General features: G+C 45.5%; 1 protein-coding gene across 3 annotated transcripts in view; it reads right to left on the reverse strand.

Annotated features, from left to right (window-relative positions):
- The window catches only part of PIK3CD (phosphatidylinositol-4,5-bisphosphate 3-kinase catalytic subunit delta), a 78,290-nt gene that overhangs the window by 7,773 nt on the left and 53,761 nt on the right, over nucleotides 1-16,756 (reverse strand). For all 3 annotated transcript variants that reach the window (XM_061566014.1, XM_061566013.1, XM_061566015.1), the window contains 9 exons: nucleotides 15,433-15,576; nucleotides 14,790-14,889; nucleotides 12,283-12,464; nucleotides 10,824-10,930; nucleotides 9,137-9,215; nucleotides 6,086-6,253; nucleotides 3,143-3,266; nucleotides 983-1,128; nucleotides 8-140 (listed from right to left, as the gene is read on the reverse strand). In XM_061566014.1, the coding sequence (XP_061421998.1) occupies nucleotides 8-140; nucleotides 983-1,128; nucleotides 3,143-3,266; nucleotides 6,086-6,253; nucleotides 9,137-9,215; nucleotides 10,824-10,930; nucleotides 12,283-12,464; nucleotides 14,790-14,889; nucleotides 15,433-15,576 (1,183 nt within the window). The remainder of the gene's footprint in view (nucleotides 1-7; nucleotides 141-982; nucleotides 1,129-3,142; nucleotides 3,267-6,085; nucleotides 6,254-9,136; nucleotides 9,216-10,823; nucleotides 10,931-12,282; nucleotides 12,465-14,789; nucleotides 14,890-15,432; nucleotides 15,577-16,756) is intronic.

Here is a 16,756-nt window from a genome sequence, read left to right on the forward strand (position 1 = left end):
AGCATACCTTCAGGTACTGGATATCTTTCGGCGATGTGAGCTCTGGGAGGCCAGCTGCCAGCATGAGGGAGAAGAGGTTCAGGAAGAGGTGGCCGTTCTTCCTTAGGATCAGGTAGGCCCGCTCGCAGTACTTGCGGAACCTTAAGCATGGAAATGGTTTCATTAGTTGCAGTCGTTGCGCTTCGTGACTGCGGTGCCAAGTTGCACCCCAAAGTTTGTTGCAAAATATAAATTATTTTCCGTCACATTCAGCCCGTGTGACTCAATCCTTTCAATAATTGGCCACATCGATGAAGGGCCAAGGTGGCTCGGTTGTTCAGGATAAAATCCCACAACGGGTCAAAACAACTATACAAAGCCAATCAAATGTGCCACTATATCGCGATTAAAACTCTGCACGCCTCACTGGGAATATAGACATCCCGTTGGAACGAAACAGGTGGCATAAAGTACAATTACGAATTTTTTTTTATCTACTTATCCAGGAAACCCTCGACGAGTCTCAAGACGAAAATTGTTTTTTTACCCTTCTATCTGGCAACAAAACTGACACCTTTTTTACAAGGAGTCGTGTTTGCATAGACCACAATACCTGCAGTCATAATGCAAACAAAAATCGCCTTTTGGCGTCATCTGGTCCAACCCATGTGACACTAGGCTCTAAGGAAAGCTGTCTCGGGTGTGGACCAATCAACTTCAAGCACAGTGTATACATTATCAGAGTTATGTTTTTTGTTTGCATTATGACTGCAGGCATTGTGGTCTATGCAAACATGACTCCTTGTAAAAAAGGTGTCAATTTTGTTGCCAGATAGAAGGGTAAAAAACCAATTATCATATTTTTTACTGGCAAATGAGGTTCCAATGGTGAGTCTCAAGACGTTTTGTAAAAAGTCTTGCTCTGCGACGTACTCAACAATTGATTTGTTTCTGTTAATGTGCATTTTGGAAGCTAGGGCTGCAGCTACGCAGGAAGGCTCACCGGTCGAACTTTTCGCTGTTGGTGGTCTTCCCCTCCTGGATGACGTGCACGAAGTCGTACGTGAGGATGAACGGCACCCGCTCGCGCTTGATGCCAAACTTGCTCTTGAAGTTTCCCAGGAAGTGGCCAAAGTCGATGTGGAAGAGCTGTGAGCATCCAGGCAAAAAGGGGCCATTGCACGTTTGAAATATTCTGCTCGTAGAAATTGTCCGATGTAACCAAGGTCACATTCGTGACTCAGCAGGCCTATATTGCATATCCTAGATAAATAAAGGATAGTATTACTGTTACTACTTTATCGCAAGTGAACAGGTATTCCTCAACAGGACTGTCAAACACATCAAATGACACTAAACATGGTGGGTAAAGTTACATATTTTGAACAGAACGTTATGGTCATCATGTAGTTGCTCATGAATAACAGCCGTGCAGTGGTTACTGCGCTACACTATAAACCTCGTGATCCATGTTCAATTCCCAACCCAGCCATGGCTAACGTCAGCGGCAAGGGATATTGGATCCGGCTCTTGCCCCTTCACCAACTCACACTGTCCAGTATGGTGAAACAATCGCAATGACCCACACGGTATGAGGAGCCTTTCATCCAGCAGTGGATTGATAATGGGCTATATATGATTACAGTAAAACCTCAGCTTAACAGACATCCATTCAATGGATCTCAGATTTAACGGACAAAATCTGCTGAATGAAGAGTTTTGTCCGAAGATCAGAGAACAAACGGACTTTGCCCCAAGCAACGGACTCAGTCCGTTAATGGGTAAACTAGTCCAGTCATTAAAATGCAAATCAATTTATAACATTTTTGACATGCGTTTTTCTGGATTTTGTTGTTGTTATTCTGTCTCTCACTGTTCAAATAAACCTACCATTAAAATTATAGACTGATCATTTCTTTGTCAGTGGGCAAACGTACAAAATCAGCAGGGGAACAAATACTTTTTTCCCTCACTGTATGTACAGGTATTATTACACTATTATTGTGCAGCTTTTTTTATTATTATGAAACGCATTACAATATTTTAAACCATCATTAATGAACTATCAGTAAGTAGTTTGCGTGTGGTAGGGTGTGATTTAGTGCTCAGGAGGCTCGTGAAGGACGCTACTGGGCAGTTGGAGGCAGTCGCCCTCCAACAACAACGGAGGGCGGAGGAGCGACGCTCACAACGAGCGGAGCGCCGGGTGGCTATAGCACAGCAAGTTGGCACAGTAGGGGGCACAGGTGGTGCATCAGCCAGTAATCTCGGTCATCTCAATCAGTTGACCCGTGGCCCCTGGGTCTGCCCCGTGACCTCCTGCCAGCGGGTGTTCGACACTTCACGTGGCCTCAAGGTGCACATGGCCTGGCACAAGCGTCGTGGTGAAGTCATCGCTACTTAGTGGCGAATGGCGGTTGTTGTTGTTTAGTTCTCAAAATAGGTAATTTGGCCATTGACGGACAATCGGATTCTACGGACACTCCTTCCCCCCTATTCGTCCATTAAACCGAGGGTTCACTCTATTGCCATTTACTAGATTTCTGAATTTTGGTCTCACTAACCCTGTGACTCTTTACATAAACATGTTCAGATTCTATTTCCTCTGGGAACACGGTCATAATTAGAAATCAGTCAGTCAGGAATAATAAGCGCAACATATGAAAGTGAAACTAAACTATAAACTAAACTCTTTTTTATTTTACCAGGTAAAGCCCACTGAACTAGATAGTTCTTTTTCAGAAGCGACCTGGCCACCAATGATAGCTCAACCAAGTGGCTTGCCAAGTGGAATGTATAGCAGTCAAATATTCAAAAAAGCATGCTTATAAATATGGAGGAAAAACTGGAGGACCCAGAGAAAAATCCACGCGACCACGGGGAGAACATGCAAACTCCAAACATATACAGGCGTCATGGTCGGGATCGAACTCACGAGGTCCTGTATACCAGGGCGAGGTAGTTAACATCTCGCCACCGCAGCGTGCTTGATATGGACCCTGTTGTAATAAATTAAACAGAGCCGCTCTGACTGCCTTCCCGCCCGTCTCTTTGTGGCGCAGCACCCAGTCTCCTCCATCCCCTGGGCCCCGATGAAGTTGCACCGCCTCCACCCTCGATAGCCAAGCCACTGGTGTGTTACACGACCCAATCAAAAACTCACCTGCCCCGTTTCCCGAATCATGATGTTGTCGCTGTGCCGGTCTCCTATGCCCAGCACGTATGTTGCCACGCAGTAGCCGGCACAAGAGAGGGTGAACTCTTCTATAGCCCTCTCCAGAGCATCCCTGCGCCAACACACAACAGAACGAGACTCTCACCATGAACAAAATCGACCGCTGCTGCTCATTGAGCTACTAAGGTGACGTAGAAGGGATGTAATAAATAATACAAATAAAACATAATAATATAATTCTCACGACGTTTCGGCTACAACGCAAGCAGCCGTCTTCAGGTGAAGAATGAAACACTGCCAAGCTTGGAGCGTATATATAAACTAAACGTCGTGAGAATCATTTTATTATGCTTCATTTTTATTATTTTATTACTTCCCTTCTACGTGACTTTACCGAAAGAACCAAGAAGATGAATCCCTGCAGTCACGAAAGCTTTAAATCGAAATCTACTAAGGTGAGATTACATTTATACGTCACAAGGCAAGGAAACCTCCTCGCTGAATTCCTGCAGTCAGAAGACCGTCATGTCACATCAGTGAGTACCACTGGTTAATTACATCACAGGGCTACTTCTCAATTTCATTCGACTTAACTCTCTTACTCTAGACCAGGGGTGGGGGTACCTATGGCCTGCAACTTTATCTCATAGGTCCTGTGGACACATGAGGCTCACCACTTATAAAACGGCCCTCAAACCAAATGCGACCGTCACTGGAAGCATCTTAGTTGCAATAATTGGGTAGTAGAGGGACATGTAAATTTCGATTTAAAGCTTTCGTGACTGCAGAGATTCATCTTCTTGGTTCTTTCGGTAAAGTCACGTAGAAGGGAAATAATAAAATAATAAAACATAATCAAATACAATTCTCACGACGTTTCGGCCACAACGCAAGCAGCCGTCCTCAAGTGAAGAACAGGTCTGTCGGAAAGACAGTGTCTGAATGAACTTCATGAATGAACTTCATTCAGACGGCTGCTTGCGTTGTGGCCGAAACGTCGTGAGAATTATTTTATTATGTTTAATTATTTTATTATTTCCCTTTTACGTGACTTTACCGAAAGAACCAAGAAGATAGAGGGCAATGTTTTAGACCTGGTAATAACTCCGTTTCATAATTTTAGCATGCTCACTCGCTTAGTTTTCAGCAAGGACAAGGGAACGAGCTGTGAGTGTGTGTGTGAATACGTCGTTGCCCGCAAAATATATTTGAAAGCCATATTCGTCTCTCGGTGAGGACAAGATTCACTATCTCTCCTGTAAACTGTTTTCCTCATTGTCCATCATAATTTATACGTATAGATTTTAATCCTCACTGCTAGACAAGGCCAAATTACAAAATCGATATGATGCTTTCCATGTGCAATCATCAATAACTGGACAAAAATCCATCAACTCTCTACGTTTGAGTAATTGGTCTGTGGGCAGATATCCAGCTGTGAAACCAGGATCTCAGCGGTGGTGCCTGATTACTCAGGACAGGGCAATGATGAGCCCAGCCAACACACACACACGTATCATTTAATTCTATTCTCACAACAGGCATAGAGGGCGACTTTTGTTTGTATGCCTACGTGAGTAGTGTGTTGGTTATAAATCTACTTTTTCTTGTGTGCTGCCACAAAAGTCATGTAATTATCCAATGTCACACTCATGATGATGACGATGACATGGCCTGGTCTGTAATGCTGACGAGGTACTTCATAGCGCACGGCTCTTCCATAATCATTGCGCGCTTTCACATGCGCTTTTGGGGCCGTCTGGAATGCTCTTCCTTTCAATGTCAGAAAGCCACTGGAGCGATGTACTTTAAAATCTAGATTGCAAACTCATTTCTTTATAACTGCTTTTTTGTGTTTAGTTTGTTGTCCTTCCCCCGCACCTCCGATTAACACGGTTGGCTACGTACGGTGCGAAAAAAGTTCAACATACATACATACATAGTGTCGCTTAGTGGCCCCACTTTCGCACGTGGACTCTCTAACTGTCTGCTCCGGATCGAACGAGATTCAAGGCCGTGTAGGTCAGACAATCGTTTCTCTGCACCAGCGGTGGAGGTGGTCGTCAACGTCGATGTGCGTTGTGACGTCCTTGGTTATCGGGTCAATGAGTGATCATTGACAGCGGTTTCCTCAACAGCGCCAGCAGACTAAAAAGTAGGCATGTGAAGAGCGAGCCACCACCGATGCATTGATTAACATGTCCTCGTGTGCTCTCTCACAATGCATGCACCGAATTTTAAGAGTGATTTTTTTTGTTTTGTTACGATGTAAACCAATTATATGAAAATTATATGCTAGTACCTTTATGATAAAGGGGGAAAATAAAGCTGTACATTTAAGGTAAATCAAATAATGATACACAATACAAAACTCATAAACCAATTGTTGTGAGAAACTCATCGCAACAAAATAAAATTGCTGGCCAGAAAAAAAAAACTTCCAAAAACACAAAAATGTGTAAAAAGCACACAGCAAAGGCTGTCTGTGCACGCATTTCCCTCAAGAATTGCAAGGACAAGGGGACCACAATGCACTTCTTCAGGAAGCGCTGATGGTTTATGCACAAGTGCAGAGTATGAGTGCTTTTCACACATTCGTGTACTGTCAAAGATCCCCTGAAAGCCTTTCACAGACTGTTGGGGCAAAAGCACCTATGAAGGCTGCAACAGCACGTAAAGAGGTGGGTGGCCAGCACTATGACCTTTGTTTCCCCAAGTAAACAATGTTGACATACCGCACCAGGTACTCATTTTGAGGCTGGGCCGAGCTATGACTGGTTCAGATAATCGTCACTGGTGTTGGCCGTCAGCAGGAATCGAATTCGGGCCTGCCGGGTTCGTAGAGCAGCGTGTTAACCGCTGTGTGCACGCACACACCGCACACACCGTACACATCGCACACACCGCACACACCATACACATCGCACACACCCGGGGTTCTTGGCTTTGAGCCAATTGAGCAGTGCGTCCTTGTTGAAGGCGGCGGTGGCCGCGATGTTGCTCTTGTCCAGCTGGATGTTGGCGATGGTTTCGGCGCGTCGCACCATCTCAATGAGGCCCGTCTTGTCGCCCGTTGACAGGCACCCGTAAGGGACAATCCTGCCGTGGGGGGACAAGTGTTTGAGAGGACAAAAGTTGTAATTAACGGCAGAGCAAATTACGAGGCTTTCACCGCGGCAGCACACCCTATGATAGGGATATAATGGTAACGTAGTGCAAGGACAATTGCCGGAATAATTAAAATGGATAAAGGTGGATCATTTGGTAGACAATGCAAGCTTTTGTCTTCTACAATGTCACGTGGTGTGACTGACGATCAGTATTAGCCCTGCTTCACTGTTCACCTGCCTGAATGTGACTTTCCTTCGAGATGGATGGTTAAAGTTATTGTGCGCGGTGACGTGTGCACGTATAGCCCGTATTTGAAGGTCAGCAACGCACTAGAAAATGCTGGATTTTGACAAATAAAAGGCATACACATAAGTGGTGAAAGAATTAACCGACAATGTAGCAACTATAACAATTCCCACCATTAATGGAAAAAGAAGGTTTAGCAAGCGATTAAAGAACTTAATCAAAAAGGCTGCAAAGTTGGTTAAAGAAATAATCACGACCAAAAATAAATGTCGTACACAACAGATTTGCCCAACAAGAGGAAACCATTGTTGGAGGGACACAACTGGAGAACACAACGGAGTGTGCATATCTACGGCAACTCGTGAAGGCGGAGCGGGAACGAAGACTTGGTTTGAAGAGGTGAGCGAGAGCAAGTTGGAGTGCTCTTTGTAAATTTTAATTCGATAATGAAAAGCAACAGACACGTTTTTTTTTCTTCAATCAGTGCGCATTACCAGCGATGACAAATGCATAGGAAATATGGAGTTTGACAGAGAACATGGAACATGAGCTGAAGATAATTGGTTTTTTACCCTTTTATCTGGCAACAAAACTGACACCTTTTTTACAAGGAGTCATGTTTGCATAGACCACAATACCTGCAGTCATAATGCAAACAAAAAACATAACTCTGATAATGTATGCACTGTCCTTGAAGTTGATTGGTCCACACCCGAGACAGCTTTCCTTAGAGCCTAGTCTCACATGAGTTGGACTAGATGACGCCAAAAGGCGTACAACTTATATTTTTTACTGGCAAATGAGGTACCAATGGTGTAAATGCTTACCCCGAGCTCTCATACTCTGATGGTGCTAGGCTCTAAGGAAAGCTGTCTCGGGTGTGGACCAATCAACTTCAAGGACAGTGCATACATTATCAGAGTTATGTTTTTTGTTTGCATTATGACTGCAGGTATTGTGGTCTATGCAAACATGACTCCTTGTAAAAAAGGTGTCAGTTTTGTTGCCAGATAAAAGGGTAAAAAAACAATTATCATATTTTTTACTGGCAAATGAGGTACCAATGATGAGCTGAAGAGTTAACATGCGTCTTCTTGGTTCTTTTGGTAAAGTCACGTAGAAGGGAAATAATAAAATAATAAAAATAAAACGTAATAAAATCATTCTCATGACGTTTCGGCCACAACGCAAGCAGCCGTCCTCAGGTGAAGAATAGATCTGTTATTATTTCCCTTCTACGTGACTTTACCGAAAGAACCAAGAAGATGAATCCCTGCAGTCACGAAAGCTTTAAATCGAAAAGTTAACATGCGTTTTAGAGTATTTGGCTGCTCGTAATCGGAACACTAACAACGCCAATTTGCGACGTTTTTTTCAATTGTGGACAAGTGGGTTTGGGGCAGGACTTTGTTTGAAGGGATCATGGACGAGGCACGAGACTGGTGACAGAAAGTCCACCGCGGAGACGGAGCAATAAGATCAGCAGCACCGTGAACGATAGTGATGACATGGGCGAGGCATTATTCCATCATTGGATAGATGACTGCTGATGATGATGAATGCATGCATGTATGTGCAGTGCTCATGCCAATGTAAGCAGACAGACAAGCTTCTGAAGGATATTTGGCAAGAATTCCATATTAGCCAAACTGGCTTGCGGAGATGGAATTTTAATTACACTTCATCGTCCACAAAAAGGAATGTACATTCCGTCCATGCAATTAAGACGGAGGTCCCGATAAACACATTCCCCAATGTGTTGAATACAAAAAAATAACCGCTTTGTCTATCATTTCCCATATTCCGATTGGCTGGAGGCTGCCCGTGGGAGAGCGGGAGTGTGGGAGGTTGGAGCAAGGGTGGGGGCTGAGGGGGGAGGGGGCGAGGAAGTGGGGGGAAGGGGCAGGGGGGGGGGCGCGGGCAGTGGGAGTGCACTAGGGGAGTCAGGAAACCGATCGTTCACTCGTGCATTTATACAGGAACACTGTTGAATATGGAAAATTAAATTAAATATAACAGCCAAAATGTATTCAATAATTTCTATGAGAATCCAAATTTCATGAGCGCATTCCACAACATTTGCACTTCACTGTGCTTTTTATTGCAAATGGAAAACAAACAACACGGGAAAGTATGCTCCAAATGCAAAAGTGTAATTTTAGGGCCTCACTACTGGGAGAGAAAATTTAGATTTTAAAACCAAAGAGAAAGTGAATGTGATGGCATAAAACTCTCATTAAAATTCTCACTGCCGATGCTTAACCGCATGAACATTATAATCAAGCTGGAGAGAGAGGAGCTTGTATGAAAGTCCATGTGGAAAATCATTGAAACCTTGGCTTCGCATCACTGCTGATAAAAAAAAAACTTCCCTTGTTGATTTTGTGTTGCTTCATGATGTATAGTTATCATCTTGTTACGAACAACTTTTGGTACGAACAACTTTTAGCGCGGCCTTTTAAGCTAAATTATTACTTCGGGGGGGCAGGGGTCCACATTAGTTTAGGGCATTGCCAATCGGTGCTGGCTCAAGCTCCCAGTGACATTCCAGACGGTGGCGATGGCACAGTGGGGGCCAGTCACAGGAGAGCTGCGGAAATCTGAACACTGCTCGTGTTTTCTCACCTGAGGTCAAGGCCCTGCTGTTTCCACATGTTGTCCATCAGCTTCAGCATCTGCAGAGTCAGCATGTCCTGCCGTAGGTCTGCGTGTCACAGTGAACGTTGGTTGTTATCAGTGAGGGGGGGGGGGGGGGGGCAAACAACGGTCATGCATAATTTGGCACTTTATTTTTTAATTAAACCTCCTCACCCTTGCCCTCCACTCATCCTCAGCAGCATCACGGTAAGTTACAAAGTTTATTATGACTTTGTAATGTACCGTGATGTAATAATAATATAATTCTCACAGAAGTCTTTTACAACGTCAATGAGCGCGTACGTTAGTGCTGTTCAATTTTTCCAGGAATGCATCGACGAGCCTCAAGACTGCGTCGTGACGTTCAGCAATAATCCATTCCACCGAGTGCATTGCATGCGGGAGGAAAGGGAGTATCCAGGGAAAATGAATGGCTATGAGGAAATGACAACGGTCTGCATAGGCAGGATCACGGACCTACTTGCTGTACCGTCATCTCCTGGCCACCTTGCTGCCCAGCTGGTTTGGAAGGTTCACAAATGCGTCTGATCTACCAATATCATCAACCCAAAATGTTGTTTCACGTCGATATGATGAACTTAGATGAAAAAAATCAAATGTCCATGTCGAGCTCTTCTACTACTCTGTGTTTATCACTTTCTCTGTGGCCGTTCCATTTTTGCAAGTGATTTTTTTTTCTCTCTCTAAATATTAGTTTCACTTCGGCCATGATTTTTGCGAGCTTAGATGACCGCATCACTTTTCCGCTGAGGCGAAAATAGCGGCCTCTAGTGGTTGGAGGGGATCACGTGAACCAATTAAGTGCAACATATAACAAGTTATAAAACATATCTTTTAACGCTCAAGATTCGACGCATGTAGAATGAGATTTAGAACCAACATTATTGGATTAATCAATGCACCGGTACAAACATAGCGAATTGCATGAGCCTCAATTCAAAAGCAAAGATGTGAGTGTAAACCCAAGGTAAGAACTATACCGACATGAGGGGTCAGCAAAAGTGTGGCCAGCAGAGGTTAAAGCACCAAGATCCATTGCTGTACTTACTTCTATGCACCCATATCTATGCTCCCCCCTCCCCAACCTCCATCAACCAGAAGCCGCATGGTATGGAGAGGCCTTAACCCAGCAGTGGATGACAAATGGCAGTGCATGTGTAGTGTAATAACAAGGGCTGCTGACGGGAAGGGGTACTGACAGCACGTCAGCATGAGTAGACAAAAAGCAAAGCCCAGGACAGGGGTCCATCTGGAAGCCGAGAACCCGCTAGGAGGTTCTAGAAGAGCGGGGGGGGAAGTGTGGCTAGGGCGGGGCGAGGCCAAGCCAGGAAGATAAGAGGAAGCTCGGGACGGGGGCTCGGGGCTGTTGCTGGGAGTGGACCCCCCTCGCCGTGTCCCTGTCCGTCACCTTCGTCGCCGCCGTCTCGACCACCTGAAGACGCCACCAGCTAGACAGCTTGTCAACTGTACTAGCTAGGCAGTGCCGTCAAGAGGCGGATATGTGACTGGCGTGTAAGGATGTAGGGCGTCTGTAGTTCTCTGATGTGTAGGAATAAAAGGTGTCTTCTGAACCTCCTCTGGGAGTGAGTCACTACACATGTACAAAATGATGGCACAGAATTTAACTGCGAAAGCAGCCAATGCGAGCATTCACCGTCTCCATTTTTGAAGATGGCGCCTGTGGGCTCAAGCCCTTCTTCGTCCGAGTAAACCATCCACAGAGGTTTCATTTTCGAGTTCATGAACTTGCACTTCTCCACACTGCACACACACACACACATGCAAGCAGCAACACACCACGTGCACGGTGAGTACGGACGGTAATGTTACCTAGGAGCACGCTTAAAATCAGCACGTCTTTTCAGTGCGAGGCTCGCAAATATAAATGCTAATTTCGCCGCGGGTTTTGACGCACAGTCGTGAAACACAACGTGGAACCCGCATGCCCCAACCGAGTGTCTGACCTCTCACAGCACGGTAATTTTTGTGAGTGGCTACACATTTTAGGACCATTAAGAAGAGCAGCAGTAGGCACAAAACAACTTGTCAACCTTCCCTACAGGGTTGGTAAATGTAATACTATCTGGTGGGGCTCAATCGGTATGCTAGGAATGTAATGATCATTCTAGATTTAAAGTTTTCGTGACTGCAAGGATCCATAATACTCTTTGGTTCTTTCGGTAACGTCATGTAGAAGAAAAAGAAAATTAAATAAATTATATTTTCTTTTTTTTCACCTATGTGACTTTACCGAAAGAACCAAAGAGTAGGAATGTAATGGTCCGTGCCATATGAATATGAATCCCATTATGGATTCAGGACTGGCAACAGGGAAAAGTAAAATAATTTACACAAACGAGCTTGGAGCCAAATTGACTTGACACATCAATTAGGTTACAGAACCAATAACCACCTGTCCAGAAATGATATCTTCATCATCCAAGCGATACAATTACCTGCAACTGCTATAATTTAAAAATAACTCTCCCCCCACTATGTGGCTGTACATACGAATACAACAAATAAGCATGGAAATGTATTACCTTCGTAAATATCTGCCGCTCCACGCAAAAAAAGAGAATATTTTACACTTCTTGTGAACGGCACGGCCTTTTTGGAGGATGTAATTTCAGCAGTGATTCGATAAAACAAAACTCTGGATTGGTTTTGACAGTGTTCTCAGCAGCAGCAGTCAGGCTTGCTTAAACCATTGATGGTGAGTACCAGATGTGATAGGTAAAAACCCTCTCTTCAAGATATGGGCCCCAGTCCTATACTGATAAGATTGGCTGTGTAAATCCAATGGGTCTGCCATAGCATAACTGTATTCCAAACAAAGCAATCCCCAAAAAATAGAAAAACATGACATTTCAGGCAATGGCCCATCTTTATATTAAAAAGCCCTCTTCAACGGGAAGAGCCATTACACAAAACGTCGCCAATTATAGATTTTCCCCTCTTAAGGGCCACAGTGTTATTGACGAATGTGTCGAGTGTTTGTTATCTGTGCTCGTGCACCACCGGCAATGTTTGGCTATGTACTGTGCGAAAAAAAGTTCGACACACACGGCGGGTATCACAAAGACCACGGGTTCAATATGCGAGATGCTCACTTGAGCTGGCTGAGAATGACGCAGGGCTTGAGCGGAGACTGGAGCCCCGTGAGCGCCTCTGTGTAGGACGTCTGCCGCAGGGAGGCGTGCATCGCGTCGATCACCTTCGCTTTGTTGTTCGACTTCATGGAACTGCTCTTCACCAGGTCATTGATGGCCCTCATCTTGGTGAGCGCCTCGCACTGCGGGAGGGGGGGGGGAGCCAGGGAGCACGCCTTGGTCAGCCGTCACCTCCCCAGCTATGCCGAGGGTTTTTTTTACCTACGGCGTAGATTGAGTTTCCAGCTATCAACCCTGGCAACTTTGTCACGGTGGCCGGGTGGCTCAGTGGGGCGCCGTGGTGGCGAGATGTTAACTACCTCGCTTGGTATGCAGGAGATCGTGAGTTCGATCCTGACCCTGACGCCTGTATATTTTTAATTTGCAAGTTCTTCCCGTGGTCGCATGGATTTTTCTCCGGGTCCTCCGGTTTTTCCCTCCACATTGATAAATATGCGTTTAGAGTATTTGGCTGCTATAAATGTCCACACAATAAACCACTTCGTTGGGCTATTTGTGGCCAGTTCGCTTCTGAAAAAGAGCGATATAGCTCAGTGGGCCTTACCTGGTAAAATAAAAAGCTTAGTTTTTGGTCAAAGCACCACACTGGCATCAGAGAGATCGTGAGTTAAAAACTAAACCCCTGAATGTTTGAAAAGTCCCAGAGCACTGTTCATGGAAGTCGGCCAACGTGCAGCAATGTCAAGACGAATATTACCACCTCTGATTAAACTGGTTCCTGAAGGGGAAAATCTTGAAGGTCTGCGCCCGGTCACCAATGACTGCACAAAAAAACAATCACGTTCTGTTTTGTGCCGCACTTACTTTGGCAAAATTTCAACTCTGAGAATGAATCGAATAAGATTGGTTTGGTGATGGGGATTGTTTAACCATACTTCATTCTTGACTGTGCCGCAGCAATAATTCAGACATTACTCGCCATTGATGTTATAGCTGCAGCCGTGAAATTAATTAAGCTCATTGGATTTATAGCACAGTAAGTGCGCTAACCGCTGTGCCACCGCTCCAGCCCAGTCACATTTTACATGCCATATAAATCTAAATGTCGTTGTATAAAACTTTCATAAATAGCCTCTCATCCCGAAATCCCCCCACCCAAACTTGCAAAGTGCTGGTATAGCTCATAACTCAATGATCCCCTTGAGTGGTGTCTATATGGCAAGGTGGGTTTGGTTTCGACTGGTAGGTTAAAAACTGGTTACGGGGCACTTCATGCTTCTACGACTCCATCGTTTGTGAAAACAGTTTAGGAATTTCATTCGTACGAAGCGCATTTAATCACTGCCTCTCGTCAGGATGTTACGCTGATACTGCAAAAAGTTTTCCTCTGAAATACAAGGCTAAGGTTTCTACTCACAGCTAATGGGGGAGGGCAATGCAGAAGTGTTTTTTGTTGCAGTCAAAGCACCACGTGGTACAGATGAATGGAATGGACGTAAGCCTACGGAAAGTAACATCAGCCAAGACCTTGTCTGCAGTGCAATTGAATCCTTGATTCAAAGCGTTACCAAGGGCTAACCACTTGGTGCTACAATTAATGCTTCAAAGGACTCCAAAACACTTCACGCGATTCGTTCTCCTCGCCAAACTTAAAAGTGCGGGTGGCCTCCCCTCATTCAATCGCCGCCATAAAATGCACGCAAGCAACTCCCGACGGGAAAACCATCTCGGGGCGCGCCGGCGGTTTGGCGAGCAAATTGAGCACGGGCGCCGACTCGCGTTGCTCACCATCCCACGTGTGAATTGAGGCCAGCAGGGCTAATACGAATTGCTTGGAAGTCGTATAAATCACTCCATTAACGCTACTGATGGCACACACACACGCACGCACGTGGGTACACCTGTGGGGAAATCAATAGCAAGCGTTCGCGGTGACCGCAATGCAATCTCTGCTTTGACCCCACGACAGGAGCTGCCAGAACTACTGCGGTTTTCACGGGAGCGCTGTAAAGCTCGGCATGACGTCCAACGTTTTTTTCCCCCCCACGTGCTGGGAGATTCTAAGGGGAAGTGAATGTTCAGTTCCCGTTTAGCTACTGACTGTTTGGTTCCTATTCAGCTCCTGTGAATATTCAGTTCCTGCTCCTGAAGAAGCTCCAAGCGTGTGCAGCGAAAACATCAGACATCGTGCCACGCAACAATCTGTACTCAATCTGAATGTAATCTGCCCGAGTCGATTTGCGCTCCATGGAATTACGTGTGCAATATCTTCAATTTGTCGTGAGACAGAGTCGTTACTATTCCTGTGCTGATTTGTATGCAATTTACTTTATTCAATTTGGTGACTCATGTGCTGACTCTTGCAAATTAGGCTTTATCCTGCTTTCTTGAGTTTTCACACAATTAAACAAAATAAACTTGAACAGCGCGCAGTGCAACTCTAAAAGACACATGGCAGAGCTGGCGGCTGCCAGCGGCCGGGAGAGGTGAAGTGCGGACGACCCCACCTGCTTCATGAGCGAGCGCACGTGTGCGATGCTTCCGCGGCAGTATGCTTCCAGCATGAGGCCGAACTGCAGCGACACGGCCGGAACGTGCATCTCTGACCTGCGGCGAGCACGTAACACGAGCAACTTAACGACGCGGGCAAAATAACGCGGAAGCGGGCAGCCTTGAACGTGACGTCGGAGCGCTCGATTTGCAAGCCGAAGGGGCAAAATTTCAATCGAGCCGATCCCCGATTCTTCAGCGTATCGTCGTGAGTATAAAAGTCGCGATTCAACGCAAGAAACGACAAAATATATTTTATGTTACGGTGAAACGTTCGGGCCTCTACAGTGTATCATGTGTAGCCATCACATCCGTGGTTCTCGACCCATGGCTTCGCCGCCCCCTCCCTGTTCTTTCAGTCGTGGCACAGGCTGCGGCCTGCATAATGTGCAAGACATTGTTTGAATGTGTGCCGTGAATGTTGAATGTTCACCACTGGCTCAGGATTCCCGACAGAGATAAATGCCGCATTATTATTTGAACAAGAAGACAATTTGACTCGTGTCTCAAATGCCAGCAAAGTAGGGGCAACATATATGTTTACACGTAGACATTTAAGACATTTAATACATCATACACACAGTTAAAATAAATCCTCACCTAAGATGCCAGAAAAGAAAGTGTCCGATGCATCTGTTTGTGAGCGCACGTTCCAGCAGGAATTTAGCCAGGTCGCTGTCCAGGTACGGCTCGTATTTGAGAACCTGGACAAGCTGCAGTAGGTACTGAGAGAGTTCGTCATCGCTGGGAAAAGACACGGAAGAAGGTGTGTGGGCAGAGGATGATACAGGAACAGTCACCATTTATGTAATCATTCAGATGTTCACGTCACCGTATTTCACAGGTACACAAAATAACGTATTAAAGTCAGGAATAGCTTGGCACTGTTATATTGTGTGTGGGTTATTTGCACAGCAGGTGTAAATGGTTCAATCGGCAGGGTCTTTATCCATTCACCAGTTTGCACCAGTTCTCCCCAGATCTCTCTATTTTCGCAACGATTGACTGCGAGTCCGTTAAATATTAAACCTCATCCGCCTACAAATGATTGAAACATCCCACAGCACTGATCAGTGGATTGGCCATTGGCGTAGCAATGTCAAGACCAGCATTACCACGTGAAATTCCCGAAAGAGGGCCCTTCAGCGCACTTCAAATCAGCACGCGTTACCTCTGTTGAATTATCCACGTTGATTTAAACAGCCCAATAAATGATGCACTCATCTTGCTATGTCTCGTCCTCTTCGCTCCCAATCTCTACTGCCCCTCTCTGTGCTTTCTCCGCCCTGCGCCCAGTCACGCTTTGGTTCCTTGCCCTTCACTGATTCCCGGTACCCCAGCTATGACCAGGCCTACCCCAACCTCTACCCCAACCCCTATCACTACCCCAAACCCTTATCACGACACCAATCACTTCCCCTATCACTACCCCAACCCCTATTACTACCCTAACCCCTACAACTATCGCAACCTTTCCTGAACCACTCCGATCTGTCCTCCTTAGTGTCACAATAACTTCACGCCACCACTTTTAAGAAACCCGCTCTTTATCTTAACCACGAACATATTTCGTGCAATTGTATAATTATTCCAAAGCACCTTGGACCAGAGCGCTATATAAATCTATGTAAGATAAGAAATGTGCTTGTGTGAGAGCGTGAACATAAACCACGGAGCCATCGCTTATGGCATCGTCTGCTGCCACCGTCTGGACTCCAGGCCCAAGTGCCTTCCGTTCATCGAACGGCGCGCGACGAATCACAAATGACGACACAAGCATGAAGGGATAACGGGGAAGTAAGTGTTCGCCAGTCAATTCATAAACTGTGTCCAACTTAAATTTTTTTTAAGGAACCACAGTGCCACCGAGCGTGATCTCCAACCATAAATGTGTGAAAAAACTCATTGTAAGCTGGTGCTGCTG

Source organism: Lethenteron reissneri, chromosome 36 (genome assembly GCF_015708825.2).
Source record: "Lethenteron reissneri isolate LAM-NWPU_2019-01 chromosome 36, ASM1570882v1, whole genome shotgun sequence".
Classification (NCBI taxonomy): Eukaryota; Metazoa; Chordata; class Hyperoartia; order Petromyzontiformes; family Petromyzontidae; genus Lethenteron; species Lethenteron reissneri.